The sequence below is a fragment of the Dryobates pubescens genome, chromosome Z (assembly GCF_014839835.1).
Source record: "Dryobates pubescens isolate bDryPub1 chromosome Z, bDryPub1.pri, whole genome shotgun sequence".
Classification (NCBI taxonomy): Eukaryota; Metazoa; Chordata; class Aves; order Piciformes; family Picidae; genus Dryobates; species Dryobates pubescens.
This window is the reverse complement of record NC_071657.1, coordinates 121,045,113-121,072,308: the sequence shown is the minus strand read 5'-3', so window position 1 is coordinate 121,072,308 and position 27,196 is coordinate 121,045,113. Positions and strand designations below refer to the sequence as shown.

General features: G+C 42.0%; 1 protein-coding gene across 1 annotated transcript in view; it reads right to left on the bottom strand.

The window, feature by feature from the left end:
- Nucleotides 1-5,051: 5,051 nt before the first annotated feature.
- The window catches only part of LOC104309189 (ankyrin repeat domain containing 26), a 50,060-nt gene continuing 27,915 nt past the window's right edge, over nt 5,052-27,196 (bottom strand). The window contains exons 24-38 of the mRNA XM_054178765.1: nt 25,722-25,905; nt 25,084-25,227; nt 22,918-23,871; nt 20,930-21,082; nt 19,806-19,981; nt 19,517-19,610; nt 18,369-18,446; nt 17,265-17,387; nt 16,370-16,482; nt 15,824-15,965; nt 14,091-14,363; nt 13,165-13,400; nt 12,568-12,814; nt 7,854-7,899; nt 5,052-6,474 (exon numbers count right to left, since the gene is read on the bottom strand). Of these exons, the coding sequence (XP_054034740.1) occupies nt 6,323-6,474; nt 7,854-7,899; nt 12,568-12,814; nt 13,165-13,400; nt 14,091-14,363; nt 15,824-15,965; nt 16,370-16,482; nt 17,265-17,387; nt 18,369-18,446; nt 19,517-19,610; nt 19,806-19,981; nt 20,930-21,082; nt 22,918-23,871; nt 25,084-25,227; nt 25,722-25,905 (3,115 nt within the window). The 3' untranslated portion in view covers nt 5,052-6,322. The remainder of the gene's footprint in view (nt 6,475-7,853; nt 7,900-12,567; nt 12,815-13,164; nt 13,401-14,090; nt 14,364-15,823; nt 15,966-16,369; nt 16,483-17,264; nt 17,388-18,368; nt 18,447-19,516; nt 19,611-19,805; nt 19,982-20,929; nt 21,083-22,917; nt 23,872-25,083; nt 25,228-25,721; nt 25,906-27,196) is intronic.

The following is a 27,196-nucleotide window of genomic DNA, read 5'->3' as shown; positions in this document are numbered from 1 at the left end:
CCTGTGTACGCAGCTCTACTAATTTTACAATCTGTGTTCTTATTTCTGCTTTCTAGTGAGGGAAACTGCACTTTGTTGGTTAGAATCATGAAAATAAAGTGTGGATTTTTCACTTTTTTTCAGAGGGAGTTCTTCGGTCACAGTGAAGTTGCAGAAGAGCTGTGTCATCAGTCAGTTTTAGCTTCCCTTTTGATAAAGGCATACTTAATGGATCAGGTATTCACAGTCAAAAAGCCCATGAAATCCAAATGTGCCAGATGTAGTATCTGTGCACACCTAGCCTTGAGGTGGAGGGAAAACTTGTACCAGGCTTAGGTTAAAGACATAGAACAGCAGATAGTAAAGAGCCAGACATTTATCCTGTAAATCTTTCTCCTCATAGCCCCTTCCAAGGTACTATCATAGAATCAATAAGGTTGGAAGAGATCATCAAGAAGATCATCAAGTCCAACCTGTCACCCAAGACCTCGTGACTACTAAACCATGGCTCCAAGTGCCACGTCCAATCCCCTCTTGAACACTTCCAGGGACAGTGATTCCACCACCTCCCTGGGCAGTCTATTCCAATGGCTAATGACTCTCTTTCTCCTCACCTCGAGCCTAAACTTCCCCTGGTGCAGCTTGAGACTGTGTCTTCTTGTTCTGGTGACAGTTGCCTGGGAGAAGAGACCAGTCCCCTCCTGGCTACAACCTCCCTTCAGGTAGTTGTAGACAGCAATAAGGTCTCCCCTGAGCCTCCTATTCTCCAGGCTAAGCAACCCCAGCTCCCTCACGTCCTCCCTGTAGGGCTTATGCTCCGAGGCCTCTCACCAGCCTTGTTGCCCTTCTTTATGTTCTGTCTTGGGTCCTTTTGGGGGCCTTTTTCTGGCAATGATGGCAGAAATGCTGACATTTCTTCCACCAGCAGCATTTCCCTGAAAAAAAAAGAAAAATCAAAATCAAAAGCTGCACTGATGAGAAGCTGAAAACACAATAGCATTCAGACATCTGCCAAGAGCTACTTGCTAGCGCTGAAAGCCTGACCTTATCTAAGCGGTAATATCTTCCTTCCTGAAGTCTTGCAACAGGTTCCAGGAACTCTGGAACTTGTGCTGAACAACGTGCTGCTGCTGCTGTTCAGCCTTTCATCACTGGCAGTGCCACAGAATGCCAAGAAATTTCACTCAGTGCTGAACTTCCTGCCTCTGGTACTTGCACTTTTAGACAGAAGGTGTCTGTTACTCAGGGGAGCACACAGGCGTATGCATGTGCTGGCTTTGCACACTAAAACATCTTTAATGGCTGGCCTGCCATCTTTTTGTTTTACACTTCAGATTTAACTTATCTTTCATTTAGTGTTGATTTTTTTCCAGCTTACAGTGCTCTGCATGGAGTGGACATTCTACAGGTAGAGAAATCAAAGAAGCTGGTAGCAAAAGGTGAAATCTATCAAAAAAAAAACCCCAGAAGCAGCAAGCAGGATAGAAACCTGTTGATTGTGGTTAAAGTTAGGTTTGTTACAGAAAAGCTCTCTTTAACACTGATTCAATTATTGTGCACGTCATTCACATGAGAAATTCTGAGAAAACCTTCTTGACTGAGAAATATTTAGAATAGAACTAACCAGGTTGGAAAAGACCCTCAAGATCATCGAGTCCAACCTATCACCCAACACCATCTAATTAACTAAACCATGGCACCAAGCACCCCATCAAGTCTCTTCCTAAACAGCTCCAGTGATGGTGACTCCACCACCTCCCCAGGCAGCCCATTCCAATAGGCAATCACTCTTTCTATGAAGAACTTCTTCCTAACCTCCAGCCTAAACCTCCCCTGGTGCAGCTTGAGACTGTGTCCTCTGTTCTGGTTGCCTGGGAAAAGAGACCAACCCCCACCTGGCTACAACCTCTCTTCAGGTAGTTGTAGACAGCAATAAGGTCTCCCCTGAGTCTCCTCTTCTCCATGCTAAGCAACCCCAGCTCCCTCAGCCTCTCCTCGTAGGGCTTGTGCTCCAAACCCCTCACCAGCCTCGTTGCCCTTCCCTGCACACATTCAAGAGTCTCAATATCCTTCTTAAACTGAGGGGCCCAGAACTGGACCCAGTACTCAAGGTGTGGCCTAACCAGTGCTGAGTACAGGGGCACAGTGACTTCCCTGCTCCTGCCAGCCACACTATTCCTGATACAGGCCAGGATGCCATTGTGTCCTCTTGTTCTGGCAGTGGCTAGGGAGAAAACAGAAGACTTCTGGTATTGCATTTACAGCAGACAGGGCCAAATAAGTCACTGTAAAAACAGTAGAGGTAAGCAGAGAGACTACCATCTACAAAGCTTAAAATACTTCCCATATAACAATGAAAGGGCTTGACACAAAAGGAAGAAACACTTTTTTCCACACTTGCTTACCTGTCAACGTGTTTCTAAAGCTACTGCAATTCTTGCTTTGGATTCTTGTGCCTAAATCTTTGGGAATTCTCACTTGTATAACCTCAGACTTCAACTCTGTTTATGATGCAGATGGACACCTGTGTGCAGATGAACACCCTGATGTTTGTTCAATCTGGCCAGAGCTGCTGGTGGTATACATCAAGGACCTGCAGTATTTGCACTGATGCAACATGCAGGTGACCTAGTGTCCTCAGATACAGGGGACAGAATGTCAAAACTGTATTCAAAACAACACACCCCAATAAACTCCCTGCCTATCATTTAAAACTCAGCTTATGCCATACCCAATGAATAAAAACAGTTCTTGCTAACTGCTACCGAAATACCACTTCATCCACACCATTTCATGTATGTGGACCAGATTCATGGAGAGTTCTGTTTTGCTGGGAGTTGCAGCGCTGAACAGAAGCCAAGGCAGGAAGTGATTATGGCTAAGGAGCTGATGCTGATTGAAAATGTGTGATGCTGCGGAGGAAGTACCACACAATAGAACCTCAGTTTGTTTGGAACTAGATTTCAAAAGCAGGGCACATTGAGATGTAAACAGTCAATAGGAGCGGGGCCAGCCTTTCTCCTGACAATCAGCTCATTAGCAGCAGAAGCGTGCAGTGGTTTCCAGGATTAAGCTGCAACTGCAGGACGCGTGACAGCGCGTGCTCAGCAGCGCTGGCTGCAAACAGCCTTCTTGCTGGGTTTCTTCTGCTGCTCGTCCTAACTCACCCTCGATACCGGGGTCAGGTGTAAGTGCAGCTTAAATCTAGGAAGTGCAAGTGCTGGAGGTCTTTGAAAATGCTGGATGAAGATTCTTCTGTGTAACCGTTAAGGGGTAGGATTGCCCTCTGAAACTGCACTTGTAGTTTTCAAAGACCACTTCCCTGAAGAGTTGTCAGCTCAGCATGTTACCTGTGCATCTGACTGCTGAAATGCAGCTGGACCTACAGCAAAACTAGGCTGTTAGCTGGTCTGGTGCGAGACCATATAGCAACCCATCCTAACCAGCACCCCTACTAAGAGGTGCCACACTAAGAGATTGTGATGAAGAAGTTATTAATTTATTAATGTGCCGTGGTCTAGTAGCCATGAGGTCTTGGGTGACAGGTTGGACTTGATGATCTTTGAGGTCTTTTCCAACCTTATTGATTCTATGATTCTATATGAAGTATGAATTCTAAAATATAACGATTATTAAAAATATTAATAACCGATTAGTCACTATTTTATCTACAGATTCTAGTGCACGATTGTGAAATACATCCCATAATTAGTTTAGTATTTACAATTTGAACCCAATTAGAATATTTACAGAATTTCAATTAAAGGGACGAAGCGTGCAATTCCGCCGCTTGTCCACCAGGCGGCGACTCGACAAGAGGCTGGCGGCTTGAGAACTATGTGTCAGAGGCAATTCAAGCAGCGGCTTAAGCTAGAAATGTTAATGCCCCTAGCACAGGCGCTTTGAACGATCCTAGTGAGCGCAACGCATGTGAAAGATACACTGTGTCTTTTGTTTGTAGTGAGGTTAGTTGCTAGGCTGGGGTAGGCTGCTGTTGCCCGGGGCTGGTGCGTTCCGGGGGTGTCCCGGGGCTGCGGCAGAGCTGCTGGCGGGCCCGCAGAGGGGGCTTCTCTGCGGACGGTGGCGGCGGGGGCAACCTTCTCCTTCCTGCGGCAGCCGAGAAGGGATGAATCATAGAATCGGCGAGGGTTGGAAGGGACCACAAGGATCATCTAGTTCCAACCCCCCTGCCATGGGCAGGGACACCCCACACTAGATCAGGCTGGCCAGAGCCTCATCCAGCCTGGTCTTAAACACCTCCAGGGATGGGGCCTCAACCACCTCGCTGGACAACCCATTCCAGGGCTTCACCACTCTCACGGTGATGAATATGGACTTTCTCTCGGTGGCCGGGTTCCCTTAGCAGGGCTCAGGCGGGAAGCGGTCCTGCGGGGTCGGCTCGCACGGCGGGGCGACGGTTCCCGGTGGGCGGGCTCACATGTTTCCGATCCCGTGCCGTGGCAGGCAGGGCTGGACCCGGTGGGGTCGGCCCTCGCGGCAATGGGCTTCGGGACCGGCGAGGATGGCGCCGGGGAAGCTGAATTTACCCTGGGGTTTACAGGGCAGGGAGCGGCGGAAGCGGCCCGCTCCTCTTCCCTCCCGCAACAGCGGCGTCAGGCAGGCATGCGGCTAGGCACTGGTCCTGCTTTCCGAGCTGATACACAGGGTTGTGTAGCTCGCTGGCTGCTGCTCGTGGCTATAAGCAGACGTTCAGACTGCTGAACTCGGCTAGTCCCTTCCCCGTCAACTGGGCAGTCTTACCCTCGGGGGTCCAGTCCTCTTGAAAACAAGGCGAGCTCTCCTTCCGACCGGTGGGGCTGGCAATACAAAGATGTAGCTTCTAGGGCTTTCAGCGAGGGACCCTCCTTCGCTATATGGGCAGGGAAACCAGTGAAAAGCAGAATCAAGAAGGAAAACAATAAAACAAGTATGTGTACTAGGTAACAACGTTTATTAAACACAAAGCTGAAACAGTATCTGGAATTAGTTAGTGTATTAGCTTCACAAAAATGTATTCCTATAAAAAGGAACCGGGTCACAGCAGCATTCATCGCCTTCCTCGCTGTCTGTTAAGTCAAGTCTTTGAATTAGTGGGTAAAACCCCCACATCTATCCAGTCTTAATTCATTTCAGTACAACCATTCTTACTCTTCCAGAACTGGGACTCTGTTCTATAATCTTCTTATATCACTAGTGCCTTTTGCAGGCAGGAAATGACAACTACAGATCTTCAGTAACAACAGCTAACTCCCTGAAATAAGTAACACTGTCTGTTTTATTGACACAAATGCCCCACAACACTGGCTAACATCTGGGCTACTGCCACCGTATCATCAGCTGCTAGCAGCAAAAGACTGTATCACATAAGTTTGGGAAAGTACTGAGGAGACTGAAAGTTGATATATTAACATTCCTTTTTCCCCCCTGCCATATGAAGTGCTCAGGTGTACCACAGGTGTGGATGTAGGAACTGAAAACATCTAAAGCTGCACCAATTTTTAATACAAAAATCAACATGAATACTACAAGAAGCAGTGGGAACAAACTGAAAGACAGCAGGTTCCATCTGAATATCAGGAAATCCATTTTTACTGTGAAGGTGACCGAGTACTGGCACAGTTTGTCCACGGAGTTTGTGAAGTCTCCATCTTGGAGATATTAAAAGGCAACCATAGCCTGGGCAAGTGGCTCTAGGTGGTCTTCCTTGAGGCAAAGGGGCTGCACCAGATGACCTGCAGAGATCACTTCCAGCCTCACCTGTTCTGTGGTTTCGTGACACAAAACAAACATACCAAATAGACCACAACTTTCTTGGCACTACTAGACACTCACAGCAAATTTAAACCTAAAATGCATAAAGTGACAGCAATGTAAAGTGCCCTATTCTCCAGTTTGACCAGTGGCAAAACTGTCATTTTATCAGCAGAAAGATTCACTGCATCAGGACTGAAGCAGCAGGCTCAAAAATAACACTGGAAACATTAAAACCCAAAACAAAACAGTGAAAAGAATAATCAGAAAGGGAATGCTTTTGTTGAAACACAGACCATGTATGGAACATCTACCTTCACAAGACATTCTGACAGTTCTGTCGACCTCCAGAATCAAGACTGATCAATCTGCTAGTCAGAAAACACAGACATGGATTTTATGGTGAGTGCAAAACAGAGCAACTGTGTGTCAATAAACCAACAGGTAAGTGCGATGTGCCTGACGTCCATTTTAAAGGCTTAGCATTTACGTGCAGACTGCAACAAACACCATTTCACATCTGACCCATGGGAAGGGAAACCACAGATGCACCATGTAAACGGAATGATTTCCAGGGTCCTTTCCTAGAACTTCATCCAATCATGTAATTTTTGGTTAAAACATCACGGTACTCCTGCAGTGCCCTGCTAAGAGGATCCTGCTCAACAGGGAAATTTTTGGAAGATCCATCAGCACATACCATGGGAGAAGCTCCAGCAGATCCAGTTTCAAGTTCAGCAGTGGCTAGGGAGAAAAGAGAAGACTTCTGGTGTTACATTTACAGCAGATAGGGCCAAATAAGTCACTGTACAAACAGTACAGGTAAGTAGAGAGACTACCACCTACAAAGCTTAACAAACTTCCCTTACAACAATGAAAAGGCTTGGCACAAGAGGAAGAAACAGTTTTTTCCACATTTGCTTACCTGTCCACGTGTTTCTAAAGCTACTGCAATTCCTTCATTCCAGAGGCTACACACTGAACATCTTCAGGTAATCCACAAATGATTCCTGCTTACACCAGTGCTAAATTTAGCCCCCTGCAGATCTGTTCAACCTCAGGTGTCCATTTTTCTGGAACACTGCTTCTAAAAACCAGCTTCTGCATTTGTTGTGACAAGCTGCTGTGAAAATGCAAACACCTTTGCAGTGCAGTCAGGCCAGGACAAGTCTCCCAGCCTGGCGCCTTATCTGAGGGGCACTGGTGTGCCCTGGCACACCCCTCTTTCTTCCACAAAAACATGCATTCAGTGAAAGAAAACCACTTTCACCATCTTTCTCCAGCCACCTTTGACAGACAAAGTCCTCATATCAAACAGACTCTGTGATTCCTAGCAGATGTGCAATTATGGTCAACTTGCACGTAGATGCAATGCAATAGCTTTGTGTCCATTCAGACACATGCAGACAGCTATGAAGCCACAGCTGAATACTCTTCATATGATTAAAAGCACATGAGGAACAGAAGGAAACTCTCTCAGGGGCTGCTCTGAAGTAGCTAGCACCAGTCACTGCAAATCAGTAACTCTGGAGGAACAACTGCACATGTTTTATACAATGTTTTGCAAGCAGTCAATTCATGTTTGCCTAAACACTTTTCATTAGGAAAAGATCACTCAGTAACCAAGCTTTTGTCACTGGTTATAGCCTTCTTACTTGTGCAAAAAAGGTTGTAACATCTAAGCTACAAATATATCCAATGGAAAAAAGATGGCAAAAATCAAGATCTAACAGCACAGACTCTGTGTGGTATGGCTTATGGGTGAATGCAATTGCTGTACATAGAAGAGGTAGCTGAAGCCTATAAAAATCTTATCTCATGTTTGGTGTTTGTGCTTGAGGATTAACTTCACTGAAAGGTGACTTCAGCTTAAGCCAAGTGCGTCTGTGTGGGTGCAATGGGTTAATTTCCTTTGCACTTAGTCTTTTTCAGGCAACTGTATAACATTCTACACAGTATTTTAGTAAGCAGGAAATCTTCACATACAATTTTAAACTGGAAAGCTAACAGAAAAAAAACAACCCTGTGCTTAGCACATGAACTTGATAGCTTTCAAGCCATTCCAAGAGTTGGGAAGAGTCACCTTTTTCCTCAAAGGCACTGCCTACATAACGATACCTTACCCTGTTCAAGTTCTTTAGTGATTTTTTCATCCATTTCCTGTCGGACCTAGGATTATATAGAAAACATACAGTTAATATTTTAACAGCTTCATTTTTGTGATAGTCAAACCTGTAAAGCATTCTTAAAACCCACACACAACATGACAAAACCTATTATCCCAAAGAGAGAAATCTTGGTCTGGGGTATCATTTTTAGTGAAGAGGAACTCTCGGTCAGCCAGGCTGTAGCATTCTCACTGCTGAGCAACATGAACTGTAGCTCAAAACAACCTGTAACTCAGTAGCTGGATTTTAATAGGCCATTAAGAAAAAACACCAAAAACAAACCAGGAAGAAAGCACAGTGGAGTTATTATAATGAAGGTATGGTTAAAGTCTATCAAACCCCTGAGCAGAATGTCAGCTAAATGCTGAAATATACACAAATGCCACCCACAGGGACAAATTCAGTTGAGGCTGGCTTCTGCAGTTTCCTAACAAGAGAGATCAAACAGCAGCTGCTACTGGATTGACAGATCCTATTGTACAGAAAATAGCACAAGCCAGTATAGAATGGAAAATTGAAAGAGCTCCTACAGGTCATGCCAAGACTTTTCTTTACTGCTTTTGCAAATACCATGACACATAAAAGTGAATTTCAAAATAGAGACCATGCAGCTTCCAGGTCTGTGATGGCCATAGAATCAGAATGTATTGGTTGTAAGGGGCCCCATGAAGATACCTGAAGGGCTTGGACCCCATGAGCTACGTGGAGAGGCTGAGAAAGCTGTGTCTGTTTCTTTACTGGAGTACAGAAAGCTCAGGTGCACCTTATCTATGTGTACAAATACTTAGTGAGGGGACTAAAGAAGATGGAGCTGGACTCCTCGCAGTGGTTTCAAGTAAAAGAACAAGATGAATAGGCACAAGGTGAAACAGAGAAAGTTTCATTTAATCATAAAATAAATTTTTAAAAAATTCCTTAAGTGTGGTCACACACTGGAACAAAGTGCTCAGAAAAGGCTCTGGAGTGTCCATCTTTGTAGAGATACAAAACCTGCCTGGAGCAACCTGCGGTGGCTGACCCTGCTTTGAGCAGGCCGGGAGGGTTGGGCTAGATATCTTCAAAGGCCCCTTCCCCATCACCATGCTATGATTCTCCAGTTTTAATACTGAACCCCTGGAGGAATTAGTATTTATTTTATGAAATGTGCAGCCTCAGCTGGCAAAATACCACCACCACCAAAACCAGTAACAAAAGAGCTAAAAAATGTACGATGCACTCAAGAGGCCATACAAAGAAAGACCCTCAGGAAGGGAAGCACTCTGAATATGCTCACAAGAGGAAAGAGTAACAGGCACTAACTCCAGTGGACAAAGTGGGGCCATGAGCCAGCAAAGTGGAGGAAAGGGCCCTTTCTCCAGGAGTACAAGGATAGCTGTGACCAAATTCACTGGCTCTTCCAGAAGAGCCACTCAGTGGTAGTTTGTCAGAGCAGCATGTGCCTTCATGGCAAGAGGAGGGGAGCACAGAACTGAAAGAGCAACAGAAAAGTCCTCCACAAATCCCCAAAACTCTATTTTCAAGCAGGTACAAGGAGCAGCAAAATCCTGAGAAGGGATGACCTAACACATGAAATGAGATATAGATAACAAAAAAAAACAAGGGCAGGAAAACTAATACCTAGACCAAAACATGAACCAAAACTATGACCAATCCTAAGCAAAGCAGTAGAAGTTGAGATGATGGAAGAAACCACTTTGCTGGTTTCTGAAGCCTTTGCAATGGCCAGAAGGTCCACAGGACCCTCTGCAATAGACACAGATGAATCAAGAGAAGAAAGACATCTTGTTTTCCTCTTATTCATTCCATTAACATCTTTGTGACTCTCATCCATGCCTAAGGAAAGAAAAACAGACAGTATTAAAGCTAGCACACTGATTTTGGAAAAGGGAATGAAAAGCCAGGCAAAATACACTTTTGAGGGCTATGAATTGACTCCACCGTTCCTCCTTCTCCCCTGCCCCCTGGAAAAGGTATCACAGCAGACTACCCCAAAGTGCCTAAGCAGGCACTTTTTATCTCACTGCCCATCTCCTCAGGCAGTAACACACCATCTTTCCCTTGCAGCAGTCACCTTCCCAATAATTCTTCTTCAGCAATCTGTGTTGACTTATTACTGACCCACAAGAGTTACTTGAGCACAGAGTATGCTGGATCCTGTAATGACTCCCTGAGGTGATACTCAGGAGTTTATGAACTCAATTTCAGGTGCAGCCTACTCCTGTAGTTTAAAGAAGTTCCATTATAACAGATGAAATCTGTACCCTGTCTTCTTACAGACTGTTAACTACCACAGAAGCCATAACATAACAAACACTCTGCAGCAGTCATTCTTTCACTTGGACAAACCACAAATATTTTGAACTCGCTGGTATTAGGAAAATGAATCACTAAGCTTTTATCAAAACCTAACAGCACAAATAAACAAAACATCCCCAGTATAAAATACCACCCAACATGAAACAATGTTGGCTGCAAACCCTGTGCTGTATCTGGCTGCAGAAGAAATAGCAAAGAACAGATTTTTGATGAAGGAGCTGAAGAAGAAATAGAAACGGTGTTAAGGTCAAAGGTCTTCAGTAAGACATAGGAACATGGCCTACAGGTGAATGAAGCAAGAAAAGAAACTAGCAATACAGACTTCTAGGATACAAGAGTGCAGATGGAAAATTGCATCAGAACAACAACAGCAGCTGAGAGAGCTGGAAGCAAACTTTCCTGTGGTAAGAAAGATTAGTTTCACAAATCCACTAATTCACATTGGTCACAGCAAGAAGATTTCATGATTATTTGCTGTGTTGAGACATCCATGTTCATTTTCACCAGCCTTTAGCACAGCTGTCAGGATTCAAGCTTGACATTTGTTAAACCTAAACCCAGGACTCAGTCCTGAAATCTCCTTGCAGCACACACCACAGTTTACAGACAAAGGCAGCAGTTGCTAAGTCAAGGTACGCAGACTCCTAACAGTACCTCGTATTTGAATTGCATCTGCTTGATTCATTTTAGTTAGGGATGGTGACAAGCCAGTTCATGAGCAGCTTTGGAAGTCAGTAAACCAGACCATAAGAAGACCAGAAGGCCCCATCAAAGATTTCTTTACTCCTGTGAAGTACAGGCAATACTCATTTACACCCCTCTTATGATAAAAGTGCTACTCAAACAAATTCCAGCCAACTTCCTTCCAGAACATAATGAACTGCTAGTTGCTACACTCACTCCTTGCAATTACAGGCACTGGCTTTTTCCATTACTTGCACTTTATTACTGGAGCTCTAATACAAATAAAACCAACAAAAATCCCTCAAAGACATTTGTGATTGGGATTTCACTGGTTGATGAGCTTGTGTCAACAGATACAATTTTTGTACTTTTCAAATTACTTTGGCACTTCCATATCAGTGTTGGTACTTTCCATAGCACATATGATGCTTGGTAATGGAAAAGGGGCTACACTGTAACAGAACACATATCTCTAGTTTTGGTGTGTTTTGGGTGCTTGGTGCCATGGTTTAGTTGATTAGAGAGTGCTGGATGATAGGTTGGACGCGATGATCTTGAAGGTCTCTTCCAACCTGGTTAATTCTATTCTAATCTAATCTAAAATGCTCATTTTTTGCTGAGCTTTCAGCATGGCCTGTTTCAGCTGTTTAGAAAAACTGTGAAAGATTTCCAACTTTTAAAGCTACAGTTTCCTTTGTTATGTCTAAAAGAAGCAACTGTGTCTGCTTGCCAGAAACTTCTTTCTCTGTTTTTCAATCAGCATCACTTACCAGCGTTTGTCCCAGCAGCTGCATGGATAAGGAACTAATACCAGCATTTTGAATAATAGCAGTGTGGAGTATTTTCTCCTCCCTCCTTGCCCTTGAAGCCATTTTAAAAGTTTTTCACAAATTAAATTTACTGAAACATTTTCCCCTTAAGGATGGCCTCTATTTCAAATTGCCTTTCTCAGCCTGGGGAAGGTTCTTTGAGAAACATCAAATCTGCACAAAGAGCTTTGACTAAAAAAAGATGTGCAAGGTGACTACCTGAGGACCGCTGCTATCTAAGCTCCTTAACTCCCTGCCATTACCTTCTCATGTAATAACATTTAGCAATAACTACAAAACAAATGCCTCCTAGGCACAGTACACATCCTGTATTGAAGCATAAAGCGAGAAGTTACACCATTCTCTTCATATCATCCCATTTTTGAAGTATCCCTTTGTTGATATTTAGGTACTAAGACCATTTCCAGTGAAGAAACTGCTAGGATAAAGATACAAAGGAAAAGGTGTCTCAAACAAAGATGTCTGATGAGATGTTGCACTCATCTAAAGTCAGCTGGCTTAATTAGGTCACACATACTACACATTAAAACTTAATTAAGAGGTTAGCTGGGAACTTTCCATACTACTGTATTTTTTTAATCACAGTTCATCTTGTAAAACAGTGTAGTTACACAGTTAATGATTTACATTTCATTACTTTTTGTCTTTGAGCACTCCTGAAAATTTGTACAGCCCTGATGACCAACAGTCTTCACCTGTACCACATGTAGCAATTGTTCCAGCTCATCAGACCACATGGCTTGGGACTGTAAAGAGATTCTAACTTCAGGCTAAATATCACAACCTTGCTTACAGATACTCTTTGGTAGTACTTGAGAACAGTATTCCAAGATGCTTACCTTAGCCACGAAAGCTTCAACACTCTTCCTTGATGAAAATGCAATCCTGGCTGGATTTAGGAAGCTTCCTCCTAGACTCAGACTTCTGTTCAGTGCCAAATTGTTGCTAAGATGTCCCAGTTCGGTTGAATACAGAACTGGACTTGCAGCCAGATCTCCACCACTAAAGCTGTTTGCGATTAAAGACTTCCTTCTGTGGCGCTCCTGAAGGAGTTTGGCATTGGCTTCTACTAGTTTCTCATTAGCTCTGAAATATTTGGAAGCACAGTAAGAATTATCCTTTGGACTAACAGTTTCACGAAGTTATTCTCCAGGTCTTTGGCTATTATTCACCTTCTGAAAGTGGAAGGGATTAAGAGCATCCAAAACAAGAACGTAACTTGTTCATATTAATGCCATGATTAGTGGCGTTACTGCTGGAACGCTAAAGAGAAATGATGACAGTTTGAATGAAGGGAAAGAGTCTTAAGGTTCTTCCATCACAAATATGATATCTTATGCATAATGCTGACAAGATGTAGAAGAGGGATTTTAGGAGGAAGATGCGTGAGGGAAAAGGAGCATCACCTTACCACTCCAAAAAACTCATGGACTTACCTTTCTAGTTTATTTGCTAGGCGTCCTCTGATTTTCACTTCCCCCAGATACAGCTCTTTGTACTTCTCCACTTCTGCCTGTGTGGACTCTTTTTGAAAAATACTGTCTCGTTGGGTACTTTTTATCTTGTCCAATTCACGTTCCAAATCTTTAATTGTCTCTTTGAGCTTGTTTTTCATTGAAGCATGCTGACTGGCTCTGATTTGTTCTATTTGCTCCTGAGAGGCTGCCTGTGTCTGAAGCAGATAATGCACTTTCAGCAATAGCAAAGATAAAGAGAACTCTCCCCACCAGTCAATTGCATGTAACCAGTTTCAAGAGCCCAGCTTTATTCAGTGAAGCAACTATGCGTCCTCGCTACCATCAGCAATCAAGGCCAAACCCTGGAATTAAACCCTGGTACATTAAATAACTATTTTCATACAGAAAGAATTCCCCCTCTTAGCACTGTCATTCATCAAAGCTACTAACAAAGGAACACCGTATGAGACAGGGCTTACAGAAAAGGATTCCTCAAAGAAATTATGAGGATTTCTCACCCCTCCCTCCTCCTCAAACCCCTGCAACTTCAGTGACTTATTTTCTGAGTACTTTTCCCTGTCCAGTGATAAAGCAGGATCTGTATGTCTGGCCATGCCAACCCTAAGTTGCAATACCCATTCAAGGGTGAAGAGTGAGTACAAGACCAGGAGACAGCAATGTTCCCCCACAAACTGCAAAATTGAAATCAATCTTGGGCAAGCTTTTGATTCAGGGATCTGCAGGCCCTTTTGGCCAGCTACACTCCCTCTTCCCCCTCCACCCTTCAGAAAAGATAGACACACAACCCTAACATGCAGAATCAGGCATCAAAAAAAACCCCAAACCCTAAAAAATTATAACCACCACCACAAAAGACTGCAGACACGAGTGAGAACTCCACTTACCTGCAAAAACACATTGACTTCTTGTAGTTTTTGCCTTATTTCTTGGTCAGCTTGTTCGTCCACTGCTCTTTTGTATTGCTCTATTTGGCCCACGTTAATCTCCAAACGGTATTTAAGGTCAGCCACCTCTTCCTTCAGCTGGCATTTGGTCTTCTCCAGTTTTTCTTGGTTCCCACGCATGGTGGACAACTCTTCTGCTAAATCCTGATTTTGTACTTCTAATTGCATGCATTTCTTAGATTTTACCTCCAGCTGCTGAGTAAGTTCACCAACCTGTAGACAGCAAAACAGATCAAGGGTGATCTAGAATTAGTAAATTCTGTGAAAAAATCTGTAAACAGGCTGGCCATGGAGACTGTATTTGTCATTGTCATTTAACAGCTAAACCCATGACAGTCATCTGCTGACTCAGTGTGAGAGCCCAATGACTCTATTGTCTCAAAACAATGTGTGACATATCCGGTCTGAACAGACAGGGTGATGGTTTTGATGGCACTTAAGGGCTCTCGAGGAGGACTGCTGGCCTGGCAGAGAGGCTTAACAATGAAAAGACATCATTTCAGTGGAGCCGCCAATTCCCTCTCCTCATTTTAAAACCACTGCAACAGCGCCACGAGAAGGCCGGTGACAGACATTGCGCTGCAGAAGACCTGGAGCACACCTCTGATTTGGAGAGAAATGGAGGAAACTAGCACAGTATACACTCGAGTCCAACAGAAAACAGAAATTTTAGACAGTCAAAACTGTGCTTCTCCATCATTCAAAACTCTTCCAAGAGAAACAAACATTCTATTAACTCTTCGACTGAAAATGAGCTATTGCAAAGGCAGCTGACTCGTTCTAAACTTCCTAAACATGAACATAGCCCTGAGACACGGCTGCTTCAGCAACATATGAGAGTAGTGAGTGCAGAAACAGGTAAGAGGTGACATGCTACGCTCCTGAGAAGGCTATTTCTGGGTCCCAACAACAACAAGGGAAAGATGGGCTGAGACAGCTCCTAGTAAGCAGCAAGTTACAGAAGGTTTTCTGCATTGGCTCAACACATCATGCCCAGAAAGCAGTAACAACATTCAGAAAAGCAAAACTTGAACTGCTTCCTGCTCAACTCATGCCTAAGAGCTCAAGGGGTGATCTTTGGCAAATCCAGCTTCATGCAGTTTTTCCAAGTTATGACAGTATTACTTCTCTCTCTTCCAGAGAACGCATTATCTGTCAGACAGAGATGCTGCCACAGCTTCTAGCTGCAGACAGGCCAGCACTGGGCCTCATTGCTCTCACCCATGGATGGGACATCTTGGTAGGATTGCAGACCTGCCCCTTCCTATGGACCAGCCAGGAGATCTGCAGTCTTGGCTGACTCTGTTTACTCCTTGGTAAGGGCCTGTGAGACTGCTCCCTGGCCCTTTAGGTCATGGACTCTGACAGCCTTACTGCAACTCTTGGCTTGCCCCTCCTCAACAGGACAACTTGCCCTTGATGTGCCCTTGCAAGATCTGTTTTCCACACAGCATTTTCATCTCTAGCCAAAATAAATACATTACTCTAAGTTATGGTCATCTACTATTGCAACAGCAGAAGGAGCATCAAGGAAAGTAAATCAATTCCAAAATAAAGCCAAGGGAATTTGTTTGGGTTTTGTCTAATCAACAACATAGAAGGAAGTATAGGGAAGGAATAAGATATTTCAGAAGAAATACACCATCACAAGAATCAAACAAACCACTACTAACCTTTGCTCGTAATTCACCAACTTCATTGACCAGTTCAGAAGACCTCTTTTTCATTTCTCCCTGCAAATTAAGCTGGGACTCCATCTCTCTCTCTTCATAGAGTCGAATCTTCTTCACAGCTCTAGTGAGAAGCCTCTTCAACCTACACAGCAAATGAGCCAAGAAAAGGAACAAGCAGCCTTTTTCCACGAATTGTCACGTAAGCAGCACAGACACGGCTTGCTTAACCTTTATCATACTTGAAACACCAGGAATTAGGAAAACCAGCATTCCTGTGCCACAAATCACATGGAGGGTGCACATTACACCTTAAAAAGAGGTACAAGAGAGATTCCTTCCCCAGGAAAACTGTGGGGCAGCCTACATCTACAACTCTTATGGCAACTGTTGAATACTAAGGGCTCATGCACAGAAACACCTTGCAAGAACTAACACGAGGCTTATATTTGCTCACAATCTCTAACGTACACCCATTTTTTACACTGAAGTTCAATAAAGCTTGACTCCTACTCAGAGGTACCTCTTCACCATACTACAAAGCCATACCTCTTACAGTTTTTCCGCAGTTCAGCGTTTCTTTTAATTTCTTGGTCCAAACGCAGTTCGATTGGGTGCTTCAATTCTTCCAGCTTTTTCACTTTCTTCCTTTCACTCTCACACTTTCAAAACAGAAAAGAGCATACAGAGCAAAGGAACAGCAGTATGGGCACCCAGCACTCCCCACAAAGAAGCTGCAGTATGTCTCTAAGTTCCACAGAATGCCAGGAGACAGAATTCCTGAGACCATTTAATCACTTCAGGTTTCACATCAAACAGGGCAATACCTAACAACAGAAACGCCCTTGCTGAAGCGAAGGCTACCCTCTTCTAATGCTTCAAAGCAAAAAAAGTGGAGAAGACCCTGGAGACCACTTTTGACAGTTTCTCTGTTCATAGCAAGCATTAAGTAAGTATGCACATCATGGGAGACCACAGGTCAGTTTGAAGGTCTCGTGAGATCTTCAATGAATAGCAGGCAGGAGACTGTAGAGGAATCTGATCTTTTGGAATTCTACAGTGCTCCTGCTACCCTGAAAATATGCAGCAGCTTGTCCATAAGCTGCACTGGAAACATGAAGCATTTTAATCCTGCCCAGAAAGCAGAGTCAGAAGATGACTAAAAGCAATCCAAAGAAAGAACTGGGTAACTGCAGCCTTGCTCCATGCGCTTGACTGATAGTAAATCACATGGTGAACTCTTTCCAACAGAGCCACTCCAAATTTTACACAAAAATACCCAGCTAGCTTTTAACTGCTTGCTGGATGGCCCCCAAATGACAAGATACTCAGCACCTGAACAACATGGGTAACAGGAAAAGCTGGGCATGCAAGAACTTGAAAAAAAGGTGAACGCAGTTCTCCTGGGTATTGGCTAGGTGTCTGGAGAATTATCTGGGCTCACCTGTTCCAAGAGATCAGCCTTCTCCCTGTCAAGCTGAGCAACACGCTCTTTGAGGTGGGTCATTGACTTCAATTGCTCTTCCCACACACTATCCTTTGATGTCGCCACATTCTGCTTTTGCATCTGTGAAAGTAACATCAGCAAAAGAAAAATCTAAGGTGACTGGACAGGCAGCACTGCAGTAGAAAGTAGCCACTGAAATGGAGACAGGCCTAAGCTCTCCTCTCTCCATCCAAGTTCTGTGTTCAAGGTTCAAGTAGAGCGTAAAACACACCTCAGGAAACATTACAAAGAACTGAAGCTGTTGGTGGAAAGAATAAACACTCTGGAAGTGACAAGATGAGGTTACAACTTTGGGGAATAAGACAACACAGACATGCACAAAATCACCCTATGCCTTGCTTCTGCACAAAGGGACAAAGATTTGCCTAACCAGATGCACTTGCGTAGAGCAGAACTTGTTGATTCAGGCCATGTATAAAGAATGCAAACCAACCAGATACTTTCAGTGGCATTCTGTAAGAAACACCACCCCGTCTCCCCAAATCCAAACTAAGAAACAAGTCTATTGGTCTACAGAAAGTTATTAAAACCTTATCAGAAAAGCTTATATTAAAAAAATACTCAAGGTGCACAACTTTCTCAAATATCCTTAAAGAATAGGTGAAACATTGAGACTCAGGACAGAAACTAACATGGCCCCAAGAGCAAGCTCTGACAAAGCTGCAAAGATGACACGGATCTCCCTAGTCCAGTCCCCTCTCTCAGCTTTCAACCACAGATGCGCTCACAACATCCATCCTATCCATCATCTGCCATGGTTTAACTTCAGTAAGCAGCCAAGCACCACACAGCCACTTGCCCACTCACCCCCAGTGGGATGGGGGAGAGAATTCAAACAAATTGTGCTGATGAACACATGTATCTTATATACCACAACACAGAGACAAAAAAGAGCAGCGTGGGAATTATGACATGTGCAGCCTTTTCCCTTAAGGTTGCCTTGAACTGTGCCTACACAGCCCACCTGGTATTTTCATCAACTACCTGCCCACAAAAAATTCAAGAGACTAAAACAGTCATTCATAGAAGCAACTCATGTACCTGCTGCTGGTGGTGGTACTCTACAGCTGCCTGTGTTGTCTGGAAGCCAGTTATCAAGTCTTCCAAGCGGTTATGAACCTATGGAAGCATTAAAAGAAGCAAGACAATACACTGACTTTCCAGACCAAAGTTTATGCTTGTTACCAAAAAAACCTAACACACACACCTCTTTGTTCCTGTAGTATTTATAACCAGCATTAACAGCTCCAGTTTGATACCACTGTAAAACTGCTAGCAATCATCATTGCTTCAGACTGAGAGAACAGCATGCAGGGTACAAAGAATCTCAGCTGGCCAAGGCCAATGGTATCAGTGTGACAAGCAGGACTGGGGAAGTGATTGTCTCCCTGTATTCAGCACTGGTGAAGCTGCAACTTGAGTTTTGTGTTCAGTTTTGGGGCCTTCACTACAAGAAAAGACATTGAGGTCCTGGAGCAGTTCCAGAGAATGGCAACAAAGGTAGTGATGGGCCTGGAGAACAGCTCTGATGAGGAGCAGCTGAGGGAAATGGGGTTGTTTAATCTGGAGAAAAGGAGGCTGAGGGAAGATGTTATTGCTCACTACGACTACCCAAAAGGAGGCTGGAGCAAGGTGTCAGTCTCTTCTTTCTTGTAACAAGTGACAGGATGAGAGGAAATGTTGTCAGGTTGTGTCAGAGGAGGCTTAAGGCTGGATACTAAAAGAAATGTCTTCGCTTACCAGCCTCTGGACTAGCCTACCCAGAGAGGTGATTCAATCACCATCTCTGGAAATGTTTAAAAGATGCATCAATGTGGTGCTAAGGGACATATTTTAGCACCAGACTTGGTAGAGTTAGATAATGGCCAGACTCAATGATCTTAAAGGTCTTTTCCAACTGAAAGGATTCTATATTTCTATCTGATATGCTGGCACTGAAGCAAACAATAGTTACACCAGCATATTAATGTCAGATCCTTATCTTTTAGAGCTTTAAGTATGGCTTGCTATAGTAGCATGGGAAAACTGTAAAAACCGGAAAGCTGAGGAATGCTTTCCAAGCAGCCTCTATTCAGCAGAACTCAGGAACTGAGCTCCTACAGCTTCTCCAGGACAACTTCATCTTAAAAATTCCCTACAGAAGGAGGCCTGGGAGCTTACACAGAAAGGTAAGTTTATAACCAGCTTACTGAAGCAGAGACTTGCAGGTCTCTCTGAAGCGCTTCAATCCTAGTGTTTTGTTGTTGGACTGTGGCTTCCAATCGAGCATTTTCAATTTCAAGGCTTAAAAAGAAATACAGGTCTTATTATGGAAATCCACATGAGCACCAATTATCCAAGAACAGTGTGAAATAACATAACCCAATACAAAAACATCCTTCAAAGTCATGTATTAACTTGCTGTGATGCAACAAGGCTACGCTGCTGTTTTCACACAATCCCAGAACAGACGCTTTCCTTCACTGTGTCATCTCTTACCGTTGGACGTGTTCTTCTAGTTGTTTTATAGTAGTATTAGTCCCAGAGGATGCCAAGAGAAGGTCCTGGAGTTTCTGGGAGGAAGCTATTAATTCTCTTTCTTTATCATCCAAGGCAGTCTTCATGTCACGAACACAATGCTCAGACTGGAGGTGCTGCTCTTCCAACTCCTGCAACTGTAAAATCACAGTAAGAATCCACAGTAGTTAGGGGAGCCTTTATAGGAAGAAGTCAGCTGCTGATGAAGAATTCAGGTACTGTGGACTTCTGCACAGACCCTCTAGCCAAAGAATCGTAATAATTTCAAGTACATTCAAACCTTCACTGCTACTAGCAGATGAACACAACCTGTGTTACTTCACCACTTTTACACTGGTCTCTCCCATCCCTCTACTCATGTCCTGCAGCATCGTTGGGAGCACTGGCACTGCCCCTTTTACCCTTTTGGTGACTTGTGACATTTTTTGTATCCACCTCTTGCTTCTTTGTGAAAATATGAACTAAAAAGTTCATTCTTCTCCTGAAATGAATCCACAGCTCCCTCATAAAAGAATTTACAATCCCTTCATAAGAAGATTAGGATGATTTCTATTTTAGAACTCCAAGGCCTCTATAATTCAGTTTAAGAACACTGCAAAGGTGGTCCCTGCCTCAAAATGGAGTTCGCAATTCACTTGTAAGAATGCTGCTTAAGGATGGCAAGTTACAGAAGGGGCAAAAAAGAGGAGGAAATGAACAAATACAGATCAATAAATGAATGAATGCAGAGTAAGTGAGGAAGGATGGGGAGAGAAGAAAAATAGGCATCATTAAAAAAGTCCAAATGCAGCAGTCCAGTGTATCTACTGTTCTTCAGAAATCAGACAACATGCTTGGCCAAACCAGCTGCAGTAAGCTATAGATAGATGAGCTTATTTTTCAAAGCACCTTAGAAAGTAGAAACCTTTGTCCACTTAAGGACAGTCTCCTCATGTCACAGACCTGATCATGGACACTAGGTTGTAAATTCATTCACACATCACTAAATCTAAACTTAGGAATTTTTTTTCTAGGGTTTTAGGACAACACTCATGCCTTCTTTCAACAGCCACCCTCATTTATTCACAGTTAAAGACATTAGGTACCTCAGTTTTAATCTTTTTCAGTTCCTTTTGTAAACATAGTTTGTCTTCCTCCAAGTCACTGCGGTAGCGTGTAGAAACTTCAAGTGAAGCTTCTGACATAGATTGCTTTTTAAGAGCATCTGCAAGCTCCTGCTGCAGCTGTCTGACCGTGCCCTAATGAAATAGTCAAATGAGCATGAAGAAAATGGTAAGAACATGAAATATGCCTTTATTTTAACTTACCTGATTATACAATCACAACTGTCTTTGGATTGAACACAAAGCTATGAAGTTTTCTTGCTACCAGCAGGAATCTGCACAGGTGACTTCTCTTCATCGTTCTCAGCTGAACACCTCCGAATTATCAGCAGCTGTTCAAGGATGTTTCTATTTCTTAATACACACAAAAGGCTGAAACACTATTCTTCTTGGAACAATACACAAGCACATAGTGTAATAATGTATTTTTTTCCTAACAAAACCCAAACAAATCTGCTGTGAAGTAAAAGTTACAGCTTAACTGCCGATATCACTCTCATGACCAAAAGCAGGACTCTGTAGATCATTAAACAAATACATGTATCGGAAAGCTCTTTTGAGATATGTTGAATCACATCCTCTTGAAGTCTCCTCAGCAAATTCAGTTTAGAATAACAGCTGCCTTTATACTGGCAGATTAGATTTACAAAAATTGAGCTACTTCATACACAACTAGTAACTTCAAAAGGAAGCTGTTACTGTGGCAGCAAGAATTCAAAGCAACGCACAGATTAAAATGATCGACAGCACTGCTGGAATTCTCTCCTCTACCCCATTAAAGCCACTGACAAATGAAGAACAAGGTGGTTACCTCACACATGTAGACATTTACCTCACTTAAAGAGTCTGCATTTGTTATGAGGAAAGAAATGTAATTTTAAATCACTATTCAAATCACCAAGGGAGACAAACCTTATACCAGTGTCTAAATACTGAATGTGAATAGTTTCTGCATTCTAGAAAGTAAAAGAGGAGTGACAAAAATGAGTAAGGCAGCTTTTAAATCAATGCTCTGCCTGGAATTGGTAGAATACCAACAGAGAAGACCCTATCTGCTCCTAGAAACACATATAGTAATGCATTCTCCCCTGACCTACAGCTTTTTCAATTATCTACCTATTCCTCGCTCCTACCCCCACCTTTATTCTCTCCTTAACAAAAATCATCTGAATGCAGAAATACAAACAACACTTGGCTCAAGCATTTTTAAGTGACACAAAATTATGCTAGTGCTCTGTACTGGAGCATGTTTCACACTCGTGTTCTGTGTCAGTTTGCAGAAACCTGACAGTTTAACGGACTTTCTCCAGGTAATTAGTCTTTCACAGAGACACAAAGAAAGAATGCATTTAAATAAGACTTCCCATTATAAAACAGAAAAGAGAAAGCTTAAGTTAATGTCTGAAATGAATGACAAACAGGTAGGCCCCTTAGAATCCCCGAAACATCAATTAACACCTGGACACTACCAATACTCTTCAGTTTTAATAGGATCTTATGGAGAAGCCTGTTGTGTTTTCTTTTTCTTTTTTCCTTCTTTTTTTTCCTGTGGGAACTTTATATAAAACTATTCCTTATCACATTGTCTGTATCTTTCTTTCTCAACACTTGCATATGGAATGGTTCTTCCTCTTATGCCACTCGTTCGCATAATCAACACACAAAAACCCCCCATCAAGTACATAAACACACTCTACAAGGCATAAGATAGGGTAATGAATAAAGACGAAAAAACTTGTAGAGAATAATCAAATCCCTGATAAAAGGTTAGACATGGATGCCTTTTTTCTGCTCTCTGAGCAGCAACACCCTGTTTGCCAAGACTTTCCAAAAATCCAAGAGAAATACGACAATCCAGAACAGGTCAGCATTACTCAGTCCCACACACAGAATTTATACCTGATATATTTTAGAAACAAAACCATTTCAAGAACTGCCAAATTTTAAATTGCTCTAAATGCATACTTTACCTCTCTCTCTGCTTTGTCAGCTTCATATTTAAAGATTTGTTCTCTTAAATCGGCACACTTGGCATTTAATTCCTTGTTTCTCTCTTCCACAAGGTAAACTTGCTTTTCAGTATCAGCTCTGAGCTTGTTGAAGATATCATTAAACCGGTCCTGCACATCATTCACTTGTTTTTCTTTAACAATCCCCTTGTTCTGCATATCTTCCAGTTGCTGACGGAGCAACAGGTTTTCACTCTGGAGCTGGGCCAACCGTTCCTGCATAGACTCCTGCTTTATGATAAACTTGCTGACTTGATCTTTCTCAAGCTGTCGAGCATGAGCGCATTCCTTTGCCTGACACTGGGCCTGATTTAATTCTTTTTGTGTCATTTCCAAAAGCAACGTTTTTTCTCCAAGTGTTTGTTTCAACTGGTGAAGCTCGTTTTCTAGGCCGTTAGCTTTGCTTTCAGCTTTGCTCAGTTGCTGAGACAGGCTCTTGTTGTCCCTTCGCACATCAGAGAGGTCACGATGGAGCTTGTCCTTCAAGCGAAGCCATTCGTCACGGTCCTTCTGAAATACTCGTTCGACGTCGCTTTTCGATGACTGATGACGTTCAAGCTCTTGAACGGTAGAGTTCAGGCGGGCACGAAATGATTCGATTTCTATCTCTAGTCTGTCTTTGTTTTCTTTTGCCTGCTCAAGTTCAGAAGTTAGCACTGCAGATTCTGTCTTGACTAAGTTCAGCTGTCCATTGTACTGAAAAACCGTTTGTGTTAAGGCTTCCTTGTTCAGTTTAAGCTCTGTTTTGAGATCTTCGTTTTTTTCTTTCAGAGTCTCATTTTCCTCTAAATATTTTCCTTTTTCCTCCTGGTGCCTAAGCCTTACTTGATCAAGTTCTAGTCTTAGCATAGCAATCTCGTCTTGTAGTAAGTGATTTTTGTACAACAGATCCTTTTCTCTCTCACCGTCGGATTCCTGAACGACAGAGAACATGGATAAATAGCCGGTTGGGAAACAAATCTACAAAACCACTTCATCATCAAACTATGTTTTAACATTTCAAATACTGGAGCATGTCTTCAAAGATGGGAATGAAATTCCAGGTAATATATAAGCTACTCTATGAATTCATGCACATGTACAACATATACACACGCTGGAAGCGTAACATACCCTACAAACCTAAATGAACATCACAGACATACAATGGCTTTTTTTTTCTTCTGTCCTTAAACCAGCAACCAATTAATAAAATTGTTTTAAATATTCAAGCATAAAAAGTCTTTTTAAATTACAGTGCTTTATTGTATGTGCATGCTTTTAAAAGAAGCTCTTTAAGCTTAATTAAGTCTTGTTACAAATCTGGTAAAAACTAAAGCTAGAAAGGGTATTTTCCTTCTTGTGCTACCTTTCATCTTTTATCAGTTCTGAATACCAATGCTTTTGTATTACTGAAAGTTAGCTACACAACCTATTTATCCATGAAATGCAAAAGTTTGGTTAATTTTCTGTTTATTTTGTACATCTATAGATTTATAGATAGATAGATAGATAAGTTTTTCCACATAAGCATATTTGCCCTACATTGGGCAAACCAAATAATTCTTCCAAGCACTGGACAGTCTAAGTTACTAAATTCAGTAAACTCTGGCAAGATTTATTTATGGGTTTTTTTTATACACAGTGTTTAAGATTGTCTTTTTCTCCTCCAGTTATTGTAACTCCTACAGAGAGCTTCATTCACAGCTCCTTCACTAAATTTACGTTTGTGGAGGTGGAAAAGAAACTTACTTGAGGTAAGAAACTTTGATAAGGGAGCAAGTATTTTTTTAAAAAAAAGAAGTAATGGGAACACAAAGTGATCATCAAACACTTTTCTTGCTGGTCACCCTCAACATAAGCAGCTAGAAACCTTAAAAAGTGATGATAAAATGTCTATGAAATGAAAAATAACAAATAGCTTAAGCAACAGGGTAAATAGTGTCTTTTATTAGCTTCCTAACTGCACATGCAATTCAGGTACATACAGGACCTTTAAATATGTAAGGGAAAAGACAAGTCAAGTTACATTTGTAAACTGTAAATAATCTATAAGCTTGCATGAAAAACAACGTAAGATTTACCATAACTTTAGAACAAACCTGCTAAAATATAACTAATTATATATTAAAAAGATAATCTACTTGCCTCTGAATTCTTTCTTATAGTTCTTCTTGTCTCTTCTAGTTCCTTCTGTCTCCAAAGGTGGTTATTCAAAATTCCTTCTTGCAGGGCTCTGGCACTCTTTTCCTGAGAGAGCTGCCTCTGTGTTTCATCACGCTCTTCTTCAACCTACAGTAACACAATTGGATTACTTGCACTTGAGAAAAATCAGCACCAGCAGCATCTTCCCATTCTCCTCTATATTCTTTCAAGTATTTTTGCTTCCCTACAGTTATGATAACCCATCTATGAATTTCAATTTTCTTCTGAAAACTTGAAGAGTAAATATAGAGGACTTTGTAGTCATTTAGAAAAATAACTCAGAGAGGTTTGGTCTGAAATATAAATGAAACCTACATTTTGAAAAGAAAAAAAAAAAAATCACAAACAATTAAATACAAAGAACTTACAAAACCCAACCAAACAACAACAAAAAACCATAAACCAAAAACCAAAACTACCAACAAAAAAACCCCAGACCACTTGTGGACCAGCTGTTCCCAACTGTACTCAAAATTCAGCAAGTTATCCATCGCCTCTTTCACGAGCAAAGTACCTCCTTTAGGCATACTGGAATACTGTAACAAAAAGAATCAGAAACTAGGATGACAAGTGTATGATACCTCTTTCAAATTCTTTTTCAGTGTTATTAATTCCATTTCCAAATTCCTTGAGTGTAACTCAAGTTGCTCTTTCTCTTCCATCTCTTTACAATACTGATCTTCTTTCCTTCTGAGTTTTTCCCTCATTCTCTCATATAGTGTTTCTACTGTGAGCCTTTTTTCCTCCTCTTCTTGCAAAGTAAGTCTAGGATTTAATAGAATATTTGAGAAACTGAAGCAGTGATGCAAAGTGTAGATATCCAACATTATAGACTTGCAGTGACAGAATAATAAAATTATTGAATCTTTCAGGTTTCATTTTTTATTGCCATTTTTACTCTTTAAAGAATTCCACTATATCAGTGGTACAAGATACAGAAAAACTATTGAGCAATTTATCATTTACTTTCAAGTCTCCATAGGTAAATATACAATATTATGAACATTTCTTTAATTCTTAAAAGAAAACAAACAAACATCTCCATATTACAGACACTTGATTCAAAAGGAGTTTGAGAATTATTTTGAAAAGAAGAATGGCTTTAAGTGTGAAGTTGACACCAAGTTGAGAATTTATTTAGATGGAAAAAAATAATTATTTGTAATTGGTAGAGATTTGATAATTTTGAAAAATTGAGTAAATTTTAAATTGGGACTGGCTTCCTCATAATCCCTTTCCACATACCAGAAGGCACAAATTCTGAAAGCTCACATCCTCCAGCCTACCCTCACAGGGCGAGTGCTCCTGCTCCCTGACCAGCGTGATAGCCATCTATTGAAATCACATGTATCAATTAAGATCTCTCTTATATTGAAGGCCAAAAATTTGACCCAGTGCTCTACACAGATTCACAAGTGCTGAATAGGGGTGAACAATCACTCCCTTCTATCTCCTGACTCTGCTGCTCTTATTGTAGCCCAGAATGCCATTTGCCTTCTCAGCTGCAAATTCGAAACTGACTCATGTCGAACTTGGTCTCTGTGAAGACCACCAATGCCTTCTCAGCAAGCTGCCCAGCCAGACCATCCCATCACAAGGAGATCTTCCCAAGTGCAAGGCTTTGTATGTGTCCCTGCTGAATTTCATATGGTGTTTTCTGGCCCCTCTTGCCTGAAGTGATGTGGACAGTGACTGAAAAACCTCACATCACCCAGGTTTCTCTTAACAGCATAGAGAAAAAGGCATACTCAAATATGACCTTTCAAAAAACTCCACATGAGGAAGGAAACAAATACTCTAAGCTCCGTTCTGAGTAGCGCTCTGTGGCCTTACCAGAATTCCATTTATACACCACTGAAAGCTACAAAGACAAAATAACAACAAAAAAACCCAACCAACAAAAAACCCCCAAAACAACAACAAAAAAAAAAAACCCAAGAAAAAAAAAATCAACCCATCTTATTTTCCTATTTTCTCCTATTTTTTCCTATTTTCTCTAGTTCTCATTAATTCAAAAACAAAGAGAAAGAAAGTTAAAAAGACATCCAAAGGACTT